Source organism: Strongylocentrotus purpuratus, unplaced genomic scaffold, assembly GCF_000002235.5.
Source record: "Strongylocentrotus purpuratus isolate Spur 01 unplaced genomic scaffold, Spur_5.0 spur5_scaffold_16, whole genome shotgun sequence".
In the NCBI taxonomy this organism is placed as follows: domain Eukaryota; kingdom Metazoa; phylum Echinodermata; class Echinoidea; order Camarodonta; family Strongylocentrotidae; genus Strongylocentrotus; species Strongylocentrotus purpuratus.
The window spans coordinates 14,355,669-14,376,114 of NW_022145601.1; the positions used below are offsets into that span (position 1 = coordinate 14,355,669).

Sequence of the window (20,446 nt, forward strand, 5' to 3'; positions counted from 1 at the left end):
TTGCTATTCTTTGCCACTCCTGTTCTGAAACTCATCGAGTTCACACTTGCACGCTGCTGCCAGGTAGTTATAAAATAATCTTCAATTCGAATAACTTAGAAGCAGAAATTCATCAAAATGCGTGAAATAGTCCATGTTCAAGCAGGCCAATGCGGCAACCAAATCGGAGCCAAGGTAAATCGAATTCGTATTCACAATTTCTTACAGTATCTTATATTTTGATATCTTGATTTGTTATTTAGGTTAAACCATTATAGTACCTCTTAACAAATTGGGATTTTTCTACCTCTTACTTGGAACAATTCCGTGAAATCATCTCTCACTACACTAAAAACAAATGAGCTATATTTTGTATAAGTAACTTCGAAACTATTGTTTTATTAACTTTTGTAACAAAACTAAATCAACCGTATTTTTTTAATACAAATTGAGCATGAGAGTAACATCGACAATTGGTGTGATAAAAAAATATGAAATGGTCATTATTATTGCTTTGCCATAGAAATAGTAGCTTCTTTTTCTGACTATGTCATGTATGTGCAGTTGGAAAATAATTGGGAAGTAAATTTGATTTTAAACTTATTCGTTAAATATCATCGACATGCATTAATATTTCGTTCATAACATGAGGAGAATATAACGAAATAATTAATAGGAAGTATATCTCAATCTGTCAATTTCATATTGTTATGAAATAAAAAGATATCGCTTAAAAAAATCCCAGAGTCAAGGAGAAGAATGGATGGTCTGTATGTTGTAATCATTCATGCAAAATAATAATGAGCTATACAAAAAGAAATCAAATTGTCTTTGACATTAAAGGGATAGTTGAGTTCTGTTGCAGAGGGCGCTACACAAAATAATTTTTTTGTGAGTTAATGAAAAACTGAGTGTCAAATTTGAAAGAACATAATATTTAAATGACAAAATCGTCTTTGTTTGATCAAAATCGGTTCAGAGACGGCTGAAATATAACGATTTCTAATGCTTGTGTACCACCACAAATATAATATAAATTTTGAAAAATTTGAAAAAACCGTTGAAAAAACGAAATAACGCCTTTTACGTCGTATGTTGGCTTTTTTGCTGGCATTTTCGTGTTGCTTATGTTACCCACAATTATCCGGCTCATGTATGGTTATTTTTAATTAAATAATTAAATAACGGTCATCGTGTTTTTTTTAAAGTTGAGCTGAATTGGTATGATCGTATTGGCTAAATTTCTCACATTTTGGGGTCTAAAATTACCTTCATAGCAAGTTTAGGTTCTAAAAGGGCACTATAAATGTCATAGATAAGAATAAGAGCAAAAACCATGCACTTCGAAGGCATTTGCGGTCTGGAAACAGAACTCAACTATCCCTTTAAGATTCTCTGATATTTTTGGAAAGAATGGGACATATCTTCTAGTTCTAGCTTATTTTTTCTAGTTTGCTTCAGATAAAACATGACAGTAAAGAAAATAAACCGATAACGGGGGGGGGGGGGGGGGGGTTGGAGGATGGGGGTTATGCAGACAGTCGTATACTTACATGTATGTTACGCAATAATTCTGTTTTAAAAAAAAAGCGAGAGTGTGTTGGGGCCCCTGTGTTTTTCTGTGACTACACTGAGCGGAAATAATTAATCCCGAACCGGACGTGTGGTTACACCAAGGAAAAAGCTACCCCCACAACCTGTACATACTTAGGCATCTTATTCTTGGAAACACGTGAAAAGTGATACATAGAATTACATGCCTTTAGACTTGTTGTGTATTAGCACCTATAATAAATTATATTATATTGGCGTAGCTCCATGCATGACAGGGGACACGGGGGTGGGAACACGCGCCCCCAATCAAATAAATCGTGCAAAAAAGAAGAGAGAGAGAGAGGGCGGGAGAGAGAGAGAGAGAGAGAGAGAGAGAGAGGGGGGGGGGGGGGAGGGGAGGGGGTGGTACGAGAAAAGGAAGAGGGAATAGGAAACGCGAAAAGAAGATGATACGGCCCCTTCCACATACCCCTTAATCAAATTACATCCACAAGTAAAAAATCTGGACCTGCAATACGCTTTACCGTGTGAGTCCAAAAAAAAAGTTTACACCTAGCAAATTGCTAATTATTTTTAAAATCATCTTTGAACAGTAAATTATTATACATCTTATAAAAGAGTGTTTTATCCCAAATCATTTGGTATCATTTTTGTGTGGTATGTGTTCACGCTTGGATGGACAGGAGGCATTGTTTTGTGAGAGTGCAAAAATCGACTTGCGCCAAAGTGATGCCTATGTATTATGTTGGGATTAGCGGAGTGTGGGAATGAATTGAATGTATCAAATGAAATGCATTGCATATGCATTTTGCAGAAGCAAAGTCACACACACTATGAACATGACGACAAAGAAAGCGGACAAAATATACAGTTCCTCAGGTAGACAAAGGAACATCCCTTCACTGCTATTATGTAAAAAGTGAATATGCATATGACACCTGTTCTACACATTTTTACATAATAGCAGTGAAGGGATGTTCCTTTGTCTACCTGAGGAAATGTATATTTTGTCTGCTTTCTTTGTCAGTCATGTTCATAGTGACACGCACTAACACACACACACACACACATACACACACGCACAAATATTCTTTGATATGTGATATGTGTCACATGATTAATTTTGTTAAGGATGTTATTTGGCAAAGACCGAATTAATACCCAAATCCAAATCGTTTTATTCAAACATCACATTAGCAACTTTGGCGCAAGTCGGATTTTTGCACTCTCGCAAACAATGCCTCCTGTTCATCCAAGCGTGAACACATACCACACAAAAATGATACTAAATGATTTGGGATAAAACACTCTGTCATAAGATGTATAATAATTTACTGTTTATAGACGATTTTTAAAATAATGAGCAATTTTCTAGGAGTAAACTTTTTTTTGACTCACTGTATAAGCAGTAATACAAAAGTGCAATAGTATTCTCTATGAAAAACAGACGTCACTCTTCGCCTCTATATACATGAATAAATTGTATAGAAGTGTCATGAAATTTAGGAACAGCAAAGAGAAGGGATAATATAAATCTTCTTTGCCTTAGATCTATGATTTTTAATGTAGTGGCATGTTTTAAGGTACACCAAAATTCGTATAAAACACACACTTTAATTTATGTCGGATATAATATGTTACCTATCACATTAAAACAAAATGTCTATTGCTTGTACATGTATATTACAAAAAAAAAATTAAATGTGTAAGGTGGAAAAAGAGGCTTGCACATATTTTTAATTTTTTATTATTGTCCGGATTTTCTTTTAAGTTCTGGGAGGTAATTTCTGGCGAACATGGCATCGACCCGACTGGCAGCTACAATGGTGATTCCCAACTACAGCTTGATCGCATCGACGTCTATTACAACGAGGCTAACGGTGGAAAGTATGTCCCGAGAGCCGTGCTCGTCGATCTCGAGCCAGGCACCATGGACGCAGTCCGATCAGGTCCCTTTGGTCAGATCTTCAGACCAGACAATTTTGTCTTTGGTCAAAGCGGAGCAGGGAACAACTGGGCCAAAGGACACTACACAGAAGGCGCTGAACTAGTGGACTCTGTCCTAGATGTTGTCCGCAAAGAGTCAGAAGGATGCGACTGTCTTCAGGTAAGAAACAAATAAAAAATACGAAATAACTATCAAAATTAATTTTTAAATTGCTTACTCCTCTTCTAATGTATAAAACATCATGCTGAAAGAAAACGGGTGATGGCTTTTACATTATTAGAAGTAAATCGTGAGATCATTTTCACTTTTCCTTCTGGCAAACCATTCTTCGTAAATTATGTATTCAGGTTTCAATTTATATGGTTACTCCTTTCCCTAATGTATAAAACATCACGCTAAATGAAAAGGGCTAATGGCTTTTACATTATTAGAAGTAATTGGTGAGATCATTTTCTCTTTTCCTTCTGGCAAACCATTCTTCGTAAATTATGTATTCAGGTGTCTCAATTCATGTGGTAAAGGATAATTAGGTAACAGTATATCGAAATCGGTACACCACATTGAAGTTGTGTTTTACAACTCAAAACAACACTGTTATTAATTTAAGGACGATTACGTTAATAACTGGCCCAGATGACAAACCAATCTGTCCAATCATTTTTGTTTGGCTCCGGGGAAGCGACCTTTGGTTCAATGGACTTTACCACAATAGCAGATCACTATAATGAAGATAACATTTTCCGATGTGACGTGAACGTCCGTCCTGCAAGGCTATTTACTTCTCTATCTGATACCACGTTTCCTGTTATTGCGATTAAAAAAAAAAAATTGGTTATGAGCTTTAAAAAAAACAGTATGTGAGAGATTCTGATTCAGTTAATAATGGATTGACGGGGATTCAAAGGCAAAGACTATCAAGTGCCTGTAAAGGAATATTTAATAGTCTAGATTAGATAGGCCTAATATTAAGTGTTAACGTACCAAACTATCATACAGGAGTGATTGATATGACATGTACATTCCAATCCAATTGAATGAAATCAGTATCAAATCTGGCGATTCACTTCAGTTAGGTCTATTCACACTCTTATCATTTGAGATTGGTTACCACGTCATGCCATTTTACTTGTCCAATGTCTTTGGCAAATATTGTATGATTGAAGTGGTATTATATCGTCCTCATGATTTATTACATTTAATCTGTTCTCAGGGATTCCAACTGACCCATTCCTTGGGAGGTGGTACAGGGTCTGGCATGGGCACACTTCTAATCAGCAAGATCCGAGAAGAGTTCCCAGATCGCATCATGAATACATTTAGTGTGACCCCTTCACCTAAGGTGTCTGATACCGTTGTCGAACCCTACAACGCCACACTGTCCGTCCACCAACTGGTCGAGAACACCGATGAGACGTTCTGCATCGACAACGAAGCCCTCTATGACATCTGCTTCCGAACCCTGAAGCTCACTACTCCGACCTATGGCGACCTGAACCATCTTGTGTCTGCAACCATGAGTGGCGTCACAACTTGTCTCAGGTTTCCTGGTCAGCTGAACGCGGATCTTCGTAAGCTAGCAGTCAACATGGTTCCATTTCCACGTCTTCACTTCTTCATTCCTGGCTTTGCTCCTCTGACAAGCCGGGGAAGTCAAAAGTACCGCGCCATGACAGTTCCTGAGCTCACCCAGCAGATGTTCGACGCCAAGAACATGATGGCTGCCTGTGATCCCCGACTTGGTCGCTACCTAACCGTTGCAATTATCTTCCGTGGTCGTATGTCCATGAAGGAGGTCGACGAACAGATGCTCAACATCCAGAACAAGAACAGCAGCTACTTCGTCGAATGGATCCCCAACAATGTCAAGTCTGCTGTCTGCGATATACCCCCGCAAGGTCTGAAGATGTCTGGCACTTTCATTGGCAACAGTACCTCCATCCAGGAGCTCTTCAAGCGTATCTCTGAGCAGTTCACAGCCATGTTCAGACGAAAGGCCTTCCTTCATTGGTACACTGGTGAGGGTATGGACGAGATGGAGTTCACTGAGGCTGAGAGCAACATGAACGACTTGGTGTCTGAGTACCAGCAGTACCAGGACGCCACCGTCGAAGATGAAGGTGATTTCGATGAGGAAGACCCGGAGGAGGAAGAAGACGAAGAAGCCGCTTAGGTCATTCGACACCCTCATCATGTACTCTTCACCCTGGTTTAATATGGAACTAGAAATTCGGGAGCGAAAGGTTATAAGAAACCATGTATTTCATTTATTTTCAACTATACCAGTAATTATGAAACTACGGGAGATAAGTCTTTAAACCTTCCCGAGTCTCGTGGCTTGGGATGATTGATTTTGGCCAATCCAATATCCATAAGATCTTTCATTTACTAATGAAATTATCATGTGACAAAACTGTTCTCTATTCGATCAAAAAATGGTGTATTTCTTATATCAAACGGGTTTAAGAGAAAAAACAAAAAATGCGTACGATGATTTTCGTTGTACAAAATTCGGAAAGATTTATTGGTCCAATAAGGAAAATTAGACGGAGGGTCATTGAACTGAAGGCAAGATTTTTAAATCGTGAGAAGATCTTTGTCCACGACTGTCTGCACAAGGGATGCATTTGCATTTTGAAATCGCACAATATATACCTACACATTATATTTTCTATTTCTTCTATTCCCCATTATCTGCATCTTATCCACCTTTCCTACATATCAGAGGCATTATGGTCTAGGGGGTACGTCAACGGACTGTTTATGATTTGCAGTTCGATACCCAGCCAAGGTACTAATGTCCTTCAGCAATGATATATCAATCTCCATTTGCTATAGTCACCACTTACTGAAGGGATATCTATTAGGAAGTACTTCCTTATAATGCCTTACAGGGCAGACTAGCTTGCTAAAGCCAGGGGAGATATATACAGTGCGTCCCAGAAAAAACGAAACCGAGAATTATCGATGGTTATCATAACTTAATCATAATTATAATTGATAAATGACACATATTTGGAAAGCTTAGATCCTCCTCTTTTATTTTATCCTCTTCAAATTCATTTTAATCACTCATGCGTGACATATGCATCATATGAGTTGCATCAATGAAAGAGGAGGATCTAAGCTTTCCACATATGTGTCATTTATTAATTATAAATATGACTAAGTTATGATAAAACATCGATAATTTTCGGTTTCGTTTTTTCTGGGACGCACTGTATAGCTATTATCATCATACCATTTTCCTCCGTTAGTCTGTCAGTTTGTCTGTCGGTATGTCCCTACTCCTTTCCCCTTTCTTACTCAAGGAACATCGGTTATGTTACTTGTTAGTTTCTAAAATTGATTAATGATAATTATATAAAATTAATGAATTAAAATCTCTCAATTATAGGTACTGAACCATTGTATACCATTGCAGAGCAGAAAAATAAAATTCTTTGGCTGAAACAATATCAACAACTTTCCCAAAATGAATATACGACTTCTCCGTTTGAAATGCAATAAAGATAAATGAATGACACACTTCTTCGTCGTGTGTTCATATTGTGTTCTTGTTGTTGTGACGTAATTCTTAGTCAGGGCGGAACATAAAGATGAAGAGTACCGGTAATGTTAATGTTAATGTTGATGGTAAAAACTTTCTGGGTGATGGTGATATTGATGATGATGGTGATGATGATGATAATGATGGTGATGATGATGATGATGATGGTAATGATAATTATGATGGTAATGGTAATGCTGAAAAAGGGTCCCGATGATGACCAGGGCCCTGTTGCATAAAACTTACAATTGGTGGTAACTTTGCCATCAATGACAACTACTATGGTAACGGGGCTCAACAGCCAATCAAAATCAAGGTTTCCATGCTAGTTACCATTGATGGCAAAGTTACCATCAATGGTAAGTTTTGTGCAACGGGGCCCAGGCTGATAATGATGATAATGAGGAGGAAGAGGATGAATATTATAGTGATATTGATGCTAATGGTGATGATATAAGCCAGTTTACGGTTGCAGTCTGAGCATGAGCAGATAAAGGTCATTTGTACCAAAAAGGTAAAACCCACAGAGATGAATACTGGATATATGCGCTCATGAAAGTTATGTAACATTATTCATTTATGCACCAACGGTACATACTAAGATACGCTGGTGGAAGTATTCTTTTCAAGAGGGCAAACAAAAGGTATTCATGAAGCACATCTAGGACTTTGGCAGTTATTAATAGGGACTTTTAGATTTGCGTGGACTAATACGTGTGACGTCCATTCAAGGCAGTGCTTTAAAAGGACGTCGAGCGTAGCATAGACCCATTGTCTTCGTGCGAATCTAAAAGTCCCTATTCTCAAAGTGGAACTTCTCCATGTGTAAAAGATCTGTGGATATTTGGGGTCATTTGTACCATTGTGCTATCTTTAAACTCCCTTATTGATGATGATGATAATAATGATGATGATGGTAGTGGTGATGACGGTGGTGGTGATGGTTACAGAGATGAGAAAAGTAATTTCAATTCAATTCAATTTAATTCTTTTTATTCATCCAAATTCACAAGAATACATGGAAATTTGTTTTGATCACACATTGTAAAAATCGTAATAAATATGTATGAGAAACTATACCGTAGTGTTTATAATCATAGAAGTACCATCTAAATAAAAGGTAGGCAAAATAGAAATATTCTTATATTCTAGTATTACACATTGAAAATAATGAAGAAAAAAACATCAGTGTGAAGGAAGGAAGGAATGAAACCACGCCAAGCCGATACTTCGGCCCATGCACATGGAAATTTGTTTTGATCACACATTGTAAAAATACGTAATAAATATGTATGAGAAACTATACCGTAGTGTTTATAATCATAGAATTACCATCTAAATAAAAGGTAGGCAAAATAGAAATATTCTTATATTCTAGTATTACACATTGAAAATAATGAAGAAAAAAACATCAGTGTGAAGGAAGGAAGGAATGAAACCACGCCAAGCCGATACTTCGGCCCATGCACATGCTTCTCAATGGCGTTGAGCACGGTGTTGAGGGGAAGATGCTTACAAATGGCATAATATGGTTGTAAAAATAACAAAATTCTAACGACCATGCCTGTTACCCAGTATCAAGAGCCATCTTATACACAGAGGTTGACAAATTTGGTTTTCCGACTGTTGGTCACAACAAAGCGTATATTCTTTAGTCTTATGCCTGCCAACAAGGTAGTATTCGCCATACTGAGTTTATCTCGAACCGGTTGGCCAAACTCTCCAAATCAGTGTGACTGTCACCTCCGTTACCTCCGCCACCTCGACTCCAAACCGACCGACCGATCTTTAATTAGCCCTTCGTCGTAATGTAATATTTTGCTTGGTCTATTGCAGGTCTGGCGTCGATCATGTTTGTGTGACTGAGGAATAATACTACTACTACTTCTACTAATAATAATAAACGTTGTATTTACCCAGGGTAGCCACTTCAGTTATGAAACTGTTCTTCCAGCGGGCCCTGCATAACATAATATTTTATTACTACCCTTCTCCAATATAATATGCTGAACGCCTAGCTAGAAGGCAGAAGGTCCCATTGTTATAAGTCTTTGGTATGACTCGGTCGGCCGGGGTTCGAACCCACGACCTCCCGTTCACGAGGCGGGCGCTCTAACCACTGAGGCATTCGTATTCCTGGAAGAGATCACTGTCACTGGAAAATCTCGATCACCCCCTTCGGACAATTTTCCTTGATATCAAGGATGGTAAACTCATTCACCGTATAATCCAGGCATGCAGTAATCATTACTATGGCATGACGTAACGTAGCTGTGTATAACTTGACAACAATATTTAAAATAGATTTCATTTCATTGACAATATCATTATAACCTTCCTTCTCATTATCTTTCAGAATGATTTGGAATGTTAACTTGTTACCTCGACTAGGTTTTATCTTTTTCTGACATATTGTGATAATTTTATAAAACATGAGGTATTACCTTATACTTATTATACTTATCCTGCGTTATTAGTGGTGAATGCAACTTATGTTCTTCCCCAGAACGTATATTTCCTAACTATTGATCTCTATGTGTTATTATGTAACTCAGAGTTTTCATTTTACACATTATTTAAATCCTTTAAATTAGACAATTCAAGGATTTTGGTGGATATGGTCTATTTTCAAACTGCATTGGTCATGAATTAACGATATCAGCAAATTGTCCAATGTATTTTAACGGACCAATCTGTTCATTTGTGCTGACGTATTTTCGATGGCTTAAATGATTAAATTGTCTGTGAGGGGTCGAGTTGCCTATGCAACTGTATTTAGAGAATGATTAACCTTCATTCTGTTTAGTTTATCTCCATGTAAACGAAGAGTTCTGGCCTCTGACGTAACCTGTATTTGTTTTTTTAACGAGACGAAGATACAACCACCGCCACTCCCGCCTAAATATCGTTGCTAACGGTTATTTTTCTCAGACGTGTTCGAGAATTCGTGGTGTATAGTACCTTTGTTTCGTTCTGCTTTGTAAAAGTTTTAATACCACCATCATGCGTGAAATTGTACATCTGCAAGCTGGCCAGTGCGGCAACCAGATCGGTGCTAAGGTATGTGACTACTTTGTTTGGTTTCCCCCGTTCATTCTTCTGCCATAATTTTTTCTTAACTTTGAAGTCATAATCCTTTGAAAAAGAGATACAGTGTATTCATAATTATATTTTGCAAATCGAAAACTTACATGACGCGTTGATTTATCTGGTAGTTGAATGTTCTAAGTCGATAGAGGGTACCTCCAATATTATTCTTCCGAGTAAGATTATAACTGGATAAAGTACAAACTATATAATTGAAGAAAAATAATATTCAACTAATTTCCTAGCACTGCTTTGGATGAAAGAAAAAATCAGAGGAGAACAAATAATCTCGATTCTAAGATCGTCATTATACACAGACATAGAAAAAGAAAAGATTTAGAGAAAAAGGTGCAATATTCAACTATATCGCTATTCATAAAAAGCGTTAAATTTGTTTATAATTTCGGAGGATAGGGGATAAAACCTATAGGAGACAAAGCATTTAAATAAAGCTTTCTGCCATATCGGCTGCGAGGCGGTAGTGCTAATGTATGATATCGTAGAACACTGTATCCATTTTTTTCTTCTAATCAAGTATACTTCAAATGATTACAGACTCTTATTGTCAAACTTGAAGACGCTATTTTCAAGAGCTAATTAACAATACTTAGGTTTAAATCTACTAATTATTATGAAGTAAACGAAACAGAGGTGGCGTGGTTTAAAATTCTTAGGTTGAACAGTCACCATGCACAATGTACTGTAGGTAATCATTAACTTAGTGTTGATCTTTAATATTAAATGTCCGGCTTTACTTGACAGCCTTTTACCAAGGCGGATCTAGGTTCAAAGGACGCCACCAATGACACAACCACCACCACCACCATCACCACCCCACTCCTTTTACATGTTTTATCTGTGTATTAAGATGATTAAAATCCTGATATCATTTTATAGCTGAAACGGATCGTGGATTCGATCTTACATCTCAACAACCGTGTGATAAACCTGTTTGGATAATCAAACTGTCCAAAATACGTCCATGCCATCAATGAATCCTGGTCCTGGCGTTCACATTTAAAATCTGTACAGTGTCTCTACATGACAAACACAGTTCACCAATGCACTCTTTTTTAGGGGGGGGGGGTGAAGAAGATAACGTTGTCATTTTGGCAAAGTCTGATCTTTGAAGGCTACATACATTCAATTGTTTTCTTGATTCACTTTCTGATGGACACATATATCAGCAAAAAATACGAAAAAAGGAACAAATTGATCATGGTATATAAAGCTTTAATCGGTCATATATTCTTCTCTTCCATCGTCTCACTTCCATCTACATGTTCAATAAATACCTCTATATTTTACCATTTGTGAAGATTATTCATCTAATCGAATTTCCATGATTTTGCTCTTTCGACTTTAGTTCTGGGAGGTGATTTCTGATGAACACGGAATCGACCCGACCGGTACCTACCATGGCGACTCTGATCTCCAGCTGGAGCGTATCAACGTCTACTTCAATGAGGCCACCGGCGGCAAGTACGTTCCACGAGCCGTGCTCGTCGATCTCGAGCCAGGCACCATGGACTCGGTCCGATCAGGTCCCTTTGGTCAGATCTTTAGACCAGACAACTTCGTCTTTGGTCAGAGCGGGGCAGGGAACAACTGGGCAAAGGGACATTACACAGAGGGCGCTGAACTGGTGGACTCCGTCCTAGATGTCGCTCGCAAAGAGGCCGAGAGCTGTGATTGCCTTCAGGTAGGTCTACGTTTAAATGTTATCAACAAACATAAATAGATGCTCGTATCTTTAAAAAGTTGATATTGACCAAAAACAAGTAAAGCAGCAGAATCATAGCAGAAGGAATTATCTCTTTGTTTTTTTCTGCTTCACAGGGATTTCAACTAACCCATTCTCTTGGTGGAGGCACCGGTTCCGGCATGGGAACCCTTCTGATCAGCAAGATCCGTGAGGAATACCCTGACCGCATCATGAACACATTCAGTGTGGTACCATCTCCTAAGGTGTCAGATACAGTTGTTGAACCCTACAACGCTACCCTGTCCGTCCATCAGCTGGTTGAAAACACAGATCAAACCTACTGCATTGACAATGAAGCTTTGTACGATATCTGCTTCCGCACATTGAAGCTGACAACTCCTACCTATGGTGACCTGAACCATTTGGTGTCTGCAACCATGAGCGGTGTCACAACCTGCCTCAGGTTTCCTGGACAGTTGAACGCAGATCTGCGCAAACTGTCCGTCAATATGGTTCCCTTTCCCCGTCTCCATTTCTTTATGCCTGGCTTTGCCCCTCTAACCAGCCGTGGTAGCCAGCAGTATCGCGCCCTCACTGTTCCTGAACTCACCTCACAAATTTTCGATGCCAAGAACATGATGGCTGCTTGTGATCCTCGTCACGGTCGCTACCTGACTGTCGCTGCAATCTTCCGCGGTCGTATGTCCATGAAGGAGGTTGACGAACAGATGCTAAACATCCAGAATAAGAACAGCAGCTACTTCGTGGAATGGATCCCGAACAACGTCAAGACCGCTGTCTGTGACATCCCACCACGAGGTCTCAAGATGTCCGCCACCTTCATTGGCAACAGCACTGCCATTCAGGAGCTCTTCAAGCGCACCTCTGAGCAGTTCACCGCTATGTTCAGACGCAAGGCCTACCTCCATTGGTACACTGGTGAGGGTATGGACGAGATGGAGTTCACTGAGGCTGAGAGCAACATGAACGACTTGGTGTCCGAGTACCAGCAGTACCAGGATGCCACCGCCGAAGAGGAGGGCGAGTTTGATGAAGAAGAAGAGGAAGAGGAAGAGGCATAATAAATTGCCCTCGATGTGTTTTAAACTTTTATCTTTTTGAATTTATTTTTCCAAATCATAGCAACAAATAATTCTGAAGGGAAGGGTGGGGCGGAGGGGGGGGGGGGGGGGGGAGTTGGCGTGACAGGGAATATTGTGTTTTCGGGGTGGTTATCTAGAATGTGAAATAACGGTCATTGTTGCAATTTGACCGATGACCTTTTTAATATCTATATTACGTGGTGTATTTTGTACTACCAATGAATATCGATGGTAAAACATTGAATTTGACCAACTGTCAACAAAATAGAGTCACGTCTTCATTGAAATACATGTATAAACAGTTTTGAACCCCAATAAATAACCAATGATGTTTACTGAATAAACGTATTCTGCTTTATGTTCGGAAATTGCTTTTTGGTAATAGACGATTGTGTAATATCAAGGGATGATAATGGTGATGGTGAGGATGATGATGATGATGAGGATGATGATGATGGTGATGATGATGGTGGTGTTAATAGTAATGGTAATGATAATGGCAGTGATTATGACAACGATAACGATGATGGTGATTAAGATGATGATGATGTCGATCATGATGGGGGTGATGATGATGATAAGTGTGATTAATATGATAATCATGACGATGATCTTGTTGGTAGTTGTGATGATTAAACCCACAATAAATGGTGATTATGATGGTGATCATGGTGATAATTATGATAACGATGATTATGATAACCATGAAGATGATGACGATTTCCATGATGATAATAATGATGATGTCGATGATGATTTCGATGACGACAGTCATGATGAATGTAATGCTGACAGTAAAGAATAGGATTGTGACGATGAACATCGAGGGATATGATTATGGTGGTGATGGTAGTGCTAATGATGATGATGATGACTAAGATAGAGAGGATGATAAAGATCAGTTCACATCATAACGGAAAAGTAATGTAGAGACGTTGTGGTCGAGTTGGTTAATCAGTTGACTGCAAAAGCAAATGTCGTGGGTTCGAGCCCCGATACAGAACTTTATGTCATTGAGAAAGGCATTTTATCTACATTAGGCCATTACACAATATATACATATTTAGCGTCCCCGCCCGCTTCCTTTTTTGGGGCCGCCTCCTATTAATTTTTTTTCTTATTTTTTGTTGTTGATTTTTTTAAATATATTTTTTGATTTTTTAAAGAAAAAAAACATGAAAAACACTGCTAATATGGATCTATTTTTTATTTAAAAAAAAAAAATGTCGGCGGCCATCTTGAAAAAAAGCCCAACTGTCAGGGAAAATGTACCGAGCGGCCATTTTGAGCGGCCATTTTGAATGAAAAAAAGGAAAAAAAAAGGGCCTCCCCCTTCCTATTTTTCAAAAAGGCAGGACGTAAACATATATTTTTTTTATTTGGCCTTACTGCTTTCCATCCAGGTGTTAAATCGATAACCGGTAGGATGCAAATGTCACCATATGGCCGGAAAAGCACACATGCGCCTGTAGAATTGCCACTCGGCTGAAATGCTCCCAAGTAGAGTGGATAATGTGCACTATAAGTGCACTATAAATACAACAACGACTGAGGTAATGGTAACTGTGGAATACTTTGTTCAGTTATACTTCATTGGAAATGCGCGATGAAAATAATTAAAATACACGTAGCTTATTATTTATCATTCATGATTAAAGCGTGCATTAAAGGGATAGTTGAGTTTTGTGGCAGAGGGCAATACACAATTTTTTTTGGTGAGATAATGAAAAACTGAGTGTCAAATTTGAAAGAACATACAATTTAAATGACAAAATCATCTTTGTTTGATCGAAATCGGTTCAGAGACGGCTGAAATATCCATAAATATAACGATTTCTAATATATTTTGTGTACCACCACAAATATTCGATAATTTGAAAAAGCCGTTGAAAAAACGAAATAGCGCCTTTTACGTTATATTTCAGCCAAAGCCGATGTTGGATTTTATGTTGGCTTTGTCGTGTTGGTTATATTACGCACAACCAGCCGGCCCATATATTGTTGTTATTAACTAATTAATTAATTAATTAACGGTCACCGTATTTTTTTTAAAGTTGAGCTGAATTGGTATGATCGTATTGGCTAAAGTTTACACATTTTGGGGTCTAAAATTACCTTCATAGCAATTTTAGGTTCCAAAAGGGCACCAGAAATGTCATAGATAAGAATAAGAGCAATAAGCATGCACTTTGAAGGCATTTGCGTTCTGAAAACAGAACTCAACTATCCCTTTAATGTGGATGGTTATTTTAAACCGGATAAGCATTGATTCACAATGTTACCTTTTCAAATTCATCAAATTGGAACAATATGTTAGCTCCTCGAACTATTTTTGTAACCTACAACGTTTACTTTGAATATATATACCTAATTAGTATTTAGGAACCCATTCAATTCCTCCTTTTCTACTTCCCTTCCAAGCCTAATTTGTGATTAGTCCTTTTTTTCCTGTTCTAACGTAATATTCCTACCATTGTTTAATGATGAAATATTTTGTTTATGTTTTACGCCGTTTGTAATTAATTAAAGTTCAAGCACTTTTTAGTATAAAATCATTTGTAATTCAGCTCTTGAGCTGCGATGATGATTATTGAATAAATACCATAATTATTATACCATTTTGTAGCAATGATGAGGGTTTTAAATCATCGTTTTATGGTAGGTGAACAGTCTTGTCAATTTCGTTTTTACTTTAATCAACGATCTTTATGTGTCTTTCAAAACATCGACGGAGGTTACACGTCGATAGGGCAACGGTATCTTTAGGAATGACTAACAGGCATTCTATTTGGTTTATCTCCATGCAAACGAAGAATCATTATCTGTGATGTAACCAATATTTGTTCTTCAATCTCATGAAGGCTTACAGATTAAAACCCCGCCTAAATATATCGTTGCTAACGGTCATATGTCTCAGACGTCTTCTAGAATTCGTGGTGTGTAGTTGTTCTGGTTTATAAAAGTCTTGATACCACCATCATGCGTGAGATTGTACATCTACAAGCCGGCCAGTGCGGCAACCAGATCGGTTCTAAGGTATGTGAATGTGTTTTGCCATTCGATATATAAATATTTTTTAAAATCCATTTTCTCTTTTCCTATAAGAAGCGTATAGAGAAAAATCGCACAGTGACATTTTAAATCACTGACTTTTTAAAACTTAAAAAAAATTTAAACCAATTTATGAGGCCAATTCTTTGACTAAGACGGTATTATGGACGCAGAGAAAACAAGGGCATACTAACAAGAATTATCTTAATATCGATGACCATAAAAATCTTGGCTTAAGTGATGATGAGTTTACCGACATACGTGTACATGCATTTCTGTAGAAAGCTTTTAGTTTTAGATAGATCATTAGATGATCATTATAGTCTTGTCGTGGCTACATATGCGACGACAAGACCTGATGTGACTCCAGATTTTGACGTCATGTTAAAGCCTGTCTGAACTAGTTTGGCCAGGAGGGATTAAACCTCCCTGCATGGTCACTGACAAGTGATTATCTCATCAAATAAGCTCTCAATAAACATAAGAAAAAGGGAATCATGGGGGACCAACGGTTACCGATTAAGCATTGTTTGGTATATAGAGGGCGCAAGCAGCTACAAGTACAGTGGGGCTTTAAGTATCATGGAAACTGTGCTCAAAAGGATAATTTACAGTAATATTAATTTCTTGATATAAAATTAATTGAAATAAAGACACTGTTATGGAATTCTTATCTCGAGTGTCAGATGCAACCTGTAATTTATGTCACATTCACCCCGAATTTTAGTAACTATTAAAGCTTATCAACACTAGTGTGGCTATGAGGTATTAGACCACCACACAGCGAGGTCACTGATAGGTGGCTATCTCATTAACTCAGCTATCAAATAACATAAGAAATAGAGGATCATGGGGGACCAACAGGCAAGTTTTCTATCTAGAGGGAGCAAGTAGCTACAAGTAGGACAGTGGGGCTTTAAGAGTGTCGATTAAAACAACTTCACTATCCATCACTGAAAATAGATGTTTGGGTGGGTTAGTTTGACAGAAATCAATCGACAATAATTGATTCATGTGCTAAAATCGCATATCAGTTAAAATATTAGCTATAACTAAGACATGATTCGGGAGTTGTTACTAATTAAAACCTGAGACAGTCGTATACATAAAATATTCACTTTTTAAAAAAATCAAAACACATGATCATGACCTACATGCAAAAAGAAAACAACATGGACATTGTTCCAAAAGTGACAAAGAGACATTTAATATTTTTCCTATTTCATCTATTGAAAAGGTTTAGGACTGTCTATGTAGGGAAGAAAAATGAAGAAACTTTGGTGATTCTCTTTTGAACAGGGAGTCATCATGCTCGAGTAGTTAATGATTAATCCATATTTATTTTTGCTACTTAACCCTAATAAGGCCGGGGGGGGGGGCCATTATAGCCCCCCTCCACGATTTTTCTGATTGCTCGAGAACGCATATGGATGGCGCCGCGCCACTCGCTGACCTTTTTCTTTCGAGTCTTGCGCAACTTTTAAAAGAATTTTTTGAAAATCGGACCTACGGTTACAAGGTCACGTGACCTTTTGTCTTTGCATGTCAGCCCGAAAATCGCTCATTTTCGTGATTTGTGTACAAAACATATGGAAAAGTCATTTTTCCTAAAAACAGATCAAACATGGGTTATTGGGTCTTGTTTAAAGTTAAGGTGGTTGTTTTGGGTGTCAAAATAGTTGAATTGTAGTAAGAAATGAAATAAAACAACAAAAACAATGAAATACATAAGTTAAAAAAACAATGAAATACATAAGAAATTATCAAAACAAGGAATAACATAAGGAATAAGCTGGCTCTTCCAAATTTGTTTGTTGTATTATTATTCAAAATGGTCTAATGAATATATGTAGTGAAAAAGAATGCCTAATTATGAATAATATATGATTTATGGGTAAAAATGTGAGTTTTATGACTTTATTTGCATAAATTACCATAAATATGCAAATGAGTAAATTTTTCAAAAAATTGAAATTATCATATTATTCTATACACTTCACTTTACATGCGTGCAAATTTTCGCGGCGATCTTAATGGGGGGGGGGGGCATAATGCCCCCTGGCCATACTAAGACCTCAAATAGCCCAGCCTTATTAGGGTTAAGCCTATTAACAATCTTGAATGATTCAGTCTGGACCTTGTTTGATTTACCTATCCCGTGACTATGCGTTCTAATCGAATTTCCACAATGATTTTGCTCTTTCGAATTTAGTTCTGGGAGGTGGTTTGTGATGAACACGGAATCGACCCTACCGGTACCTACCATGGCGACTCTGATCTCCAGCTCGAGCGTATCAACGTCTACTACAATGAGGCCACCGGCGGCAAGTACGTTCCACGAGCCGTGCTCGTCGATCTCGAGCCAGGCACCATGGACTCGACCCGTTCAGGTCCTTTTGGTCAGATCTTCAGACCAGACAACTTCGTCTTTGGTCAGAGCGGAGCAGGGAACAACTGGGCCAAGGGACACTACACAGAGGGCGCTGAACTGGTGGACTCTGTCCTTGACGTCGTACGCAAAGAGGCCGAAAGCTGTGATTGTCTTCAGGTGTGTTAAAACAGGCATTATGCCATTGATTTTCAAAAGATAATAATTTGCAAAACAGTTACTGGAATATCTGAATCAAGAATCAAGTGGGCTGTTTTTTGGTAAACATCGGGTATTTGGTTAAAATCTTTTACATTTTTTTAAACAATTCGATTCTTTTTTTTTCTTCCTCCTTTACAGGGATTTCAACTTACCCATTCTTTGGGAGGCGGCACCGGTTCCGGCATGGGAACACTTCTGATCAGCAAGATCCGTGAGGAATACCCAGACCGCATCATGACCACATTCAGTGTGGTCCCATCTCCTAAGGTGTCTGACACTGTTGTTGAACCCTACAACGCAACCCTGTCAGTCCACCAGCTGGTTGAAAACACAGATCAAACCTTCTGCATCGACAATGAAGCTTTGTACGATATCTGCTTCCGTACATTGAAGCTTACCACACCCACCTATGGTGACTTGAATCATCTTGTGTCTGTGACCATGAGTGGTGTCACAACATGTTTGAGGTTTCCTGGACAGTTGAACGCAGATCTGCGCAAACTGTCAGTGAATATGGTCCCCTTCCCCCGTCTTCATTTCTTCATCCCTGGCTTTGCTCCTCTCACAAGCCGTGGTAGTCAGCAGTATCGAGCCCTCACTGTTCCAGAGTTAACTTCGCAGATGTTCGACGCCAAGAACATGATGGCTGCCTGTGATCCTCGTCACGGTCGCTACCTGACTGTCGCCGCCATGTTCCGTGGACGCATGTCAATGAAGGAGGTCGACGAACAGATGCTAAATGTTCAGAACAAGAACAGCAGCTACTTCGTCGAATGGATCCCGAACAACGTCAAGACCGCTGTCTGTGACATCCCACCACGTGGTCTGAAGATGTCAGGTACTTTCATCGGCAACAGCACTGCCATCCAGGAGCTGTTCAAGCGCATCTCTGAGCAGTTCACCGCTATGTTCAGACGCAAAGCCTACCTCCATTGGTACACTGGTGAGGGTATGGACGAAATGGAGTTCACTGAGGCTGAGAGCAACATGAACGACTTGGTGTCCGAGTACCAGCAGTACCAGGACGCCACCGCAGAAGAGGAGGGAGAGTTTGATGAAGAAGAAGAGGAAGAGGAAGAACCATAAATTTCTTTGATGTCTCTTTATAACCTCTGATAAGTTTTTACATCAAAACAACAGAGGCTCATTCTTATTATCAGAAGATACAAATTTTACTTAGTTTTTAGCCTGGAAGGAATTAATCCCTTGAAATACTAGGGCGCCGTACGTAATGGCAACCATGCTAAAGCCAGGGTAATTATTGGGAGCGCCAGGAGTGTCAAGTCTGACAGACATGAGTGCTGCACAAGAACCCCAATATCATTATTATTATTATCATTAATAGTATTATTATTATTATTTTAGCTTTTGTAGCCGCTCTTTATGTATCTGTCCACAAACCGCAAATAAAACGACTCTATTATTTTCGTAAATAACGCACAATTTTTATTTTGCGTGCCATGCCTAATTATGTTAATCAATATTAATGTAGGAGAGCCAATTAAGCTAACCGAAAATCTTTTTAATTTTCGATCACAGAGACTGTGAGACCGAAAGTTGAAAGAAGCTGTATGTATCCAAGACCGAACGTTCACGAAACCAAAGGCTCTAAAGACCAAAAAGACACATACGCCTATTAAGCTATTAAATCAGTCCCATAAGAACGGACCCTCATTCTCTTTTGGATACCTAATAAGAACACCGGATCGATTATTTTGGTCTTGCGGATATTCCTACCAGACCTCCGAATGTTTCGATTTTGCGTAAATTCGCGAACCATTGGTTTCACGAACCTTCAGTTAATTGGGCTAAAATCGTACTGGTCAGTAGTCCCTGCAGGCTGCAGTGCTGAAAAATAAAATAAAATCATAGTCAAACACGA

At 38.5% G+C, this 20,446-nt stretch overlaps 3 protein-coding genes across 3 annotated transcripts; all 3 read left to right on the forward strand.

Moving 5' to 3' along the window:
* Positions 1-6,218, forward strand: LOC584883 (tubulin beta chain). Its single transcript, XM_784728.4, has 3 exons — positions 1-174; positions 3,305-3,640; positions 4,692-6,218. Exons 1-3 carry the CDS (start codon positions 118-120, stop codon positions 5,649-5,651), a joined length of 1,353 nt encoding a protein of 450 aa, XP_789821.1. The 5' UTR covers positions 1-117; the 3' UTR covers positions 5,652-6,218.
* A 3,732-nt stretch (positions 6,219-9,950) lies between these two features.
* Positions 9,951-13,271, forward strand: LOC756205 (tubulin beta chain). The gene is made up of 3 exons (XM_030986859.1): positions 9,951-10,088; positions 11,482-11,817; positions 11,955-13,271. Exons 1-3 carry the CDS (start codon positions 10,032-10,034, stop codon positions 12,900-12,902), a joined length of 1,341 nt encoding a protein of 446 aa, XP_030842719.1. The 5' UTR covers positions 9,951-10,031; the 3' UTR covers positions 12,903-13,271.
* Positions 13,272-15,808: 2,537 nt separating this feature from the next.
* Positions 15,809-20,446, forward strand: LOC587631 (tubulin beta-4B chain). Its single transcript, XM_787346.5, has 3 exons — positions 15,809-15,959; positions 18,187-18,522; positions 18,703-20,446. The coding sequence occupies exons 1-3, from the start codon at positions 15,903-15,905 to the stop codon at positions 19,648-19,650; spliced, it is 1,341 nt and encodes a 446-aa protein (XP_792439.2). The 5' UTR covers positions 15,809-15,902; the 3' UTR covers positions 19,651-20,446.

Coding starts and splice junctions, on each gene's coding strand:
- LOC587631 (XM_787346.5), top strand. CDS start 15,903: ATGCGTGAGATTGTACATCTACAAGCCGGCCAGTGCGGCAACCAGATC. Junction 15,960..18,186: donor GCAACCAGATCGGTTCTAAG/GTATGTGAATGT, acceptor TTTCGAATTTAG/TTCTGGGAGGTGGTTTGTGA. Junction 18,523..18,702: donor AAAGCTGTGATTGTCTTCAG/GTGTGTTAAAAC, acceptor CCTCCTTTACAG/GGATTTCAACTTACCCATTC.
- LOC756205 (XM_030986859.1), top strand. CDS start 10,032: ATGCGTGAAATTGTACATCTGCAAGCTGGCCAGTGCGGCAACCAGATC. Junction 10,089..11,481: donor GCAACCAGATCGGTGCTAAG/GTATGTGACTAC, acceptor TTTCGACTTTAG/TTCTGGGAGGTGATTTCTGA. Junction 11,818..11,954: donor AGAGCTGTGATTGCCTTCAG/GTAGGTCTACGT, acceptor TCTGCTTCACAG/GGATTTCAACTAACCCATTC.
- LOC584883 (XM_784728.4), top strand. CDS start 118: ATGCGTGAAATAGTCCATGTTCAAGCAGGCCAATGCGGCAACCAAATC. Junction 175..3,304: donor GCAACCAAATCGGAGCCAAG/GTAAATCGAATT, acceptor TTTTCTTTTAAG/TTCTGGGAGGTAATTTCTGG. Junction 3,641..4,691: donor AAGGATGCGACTGTCTTCAG/GTAAGAAACAAA, acceptor ATCTGTTCTCAG/GGATTCCAACTGACCCATTC.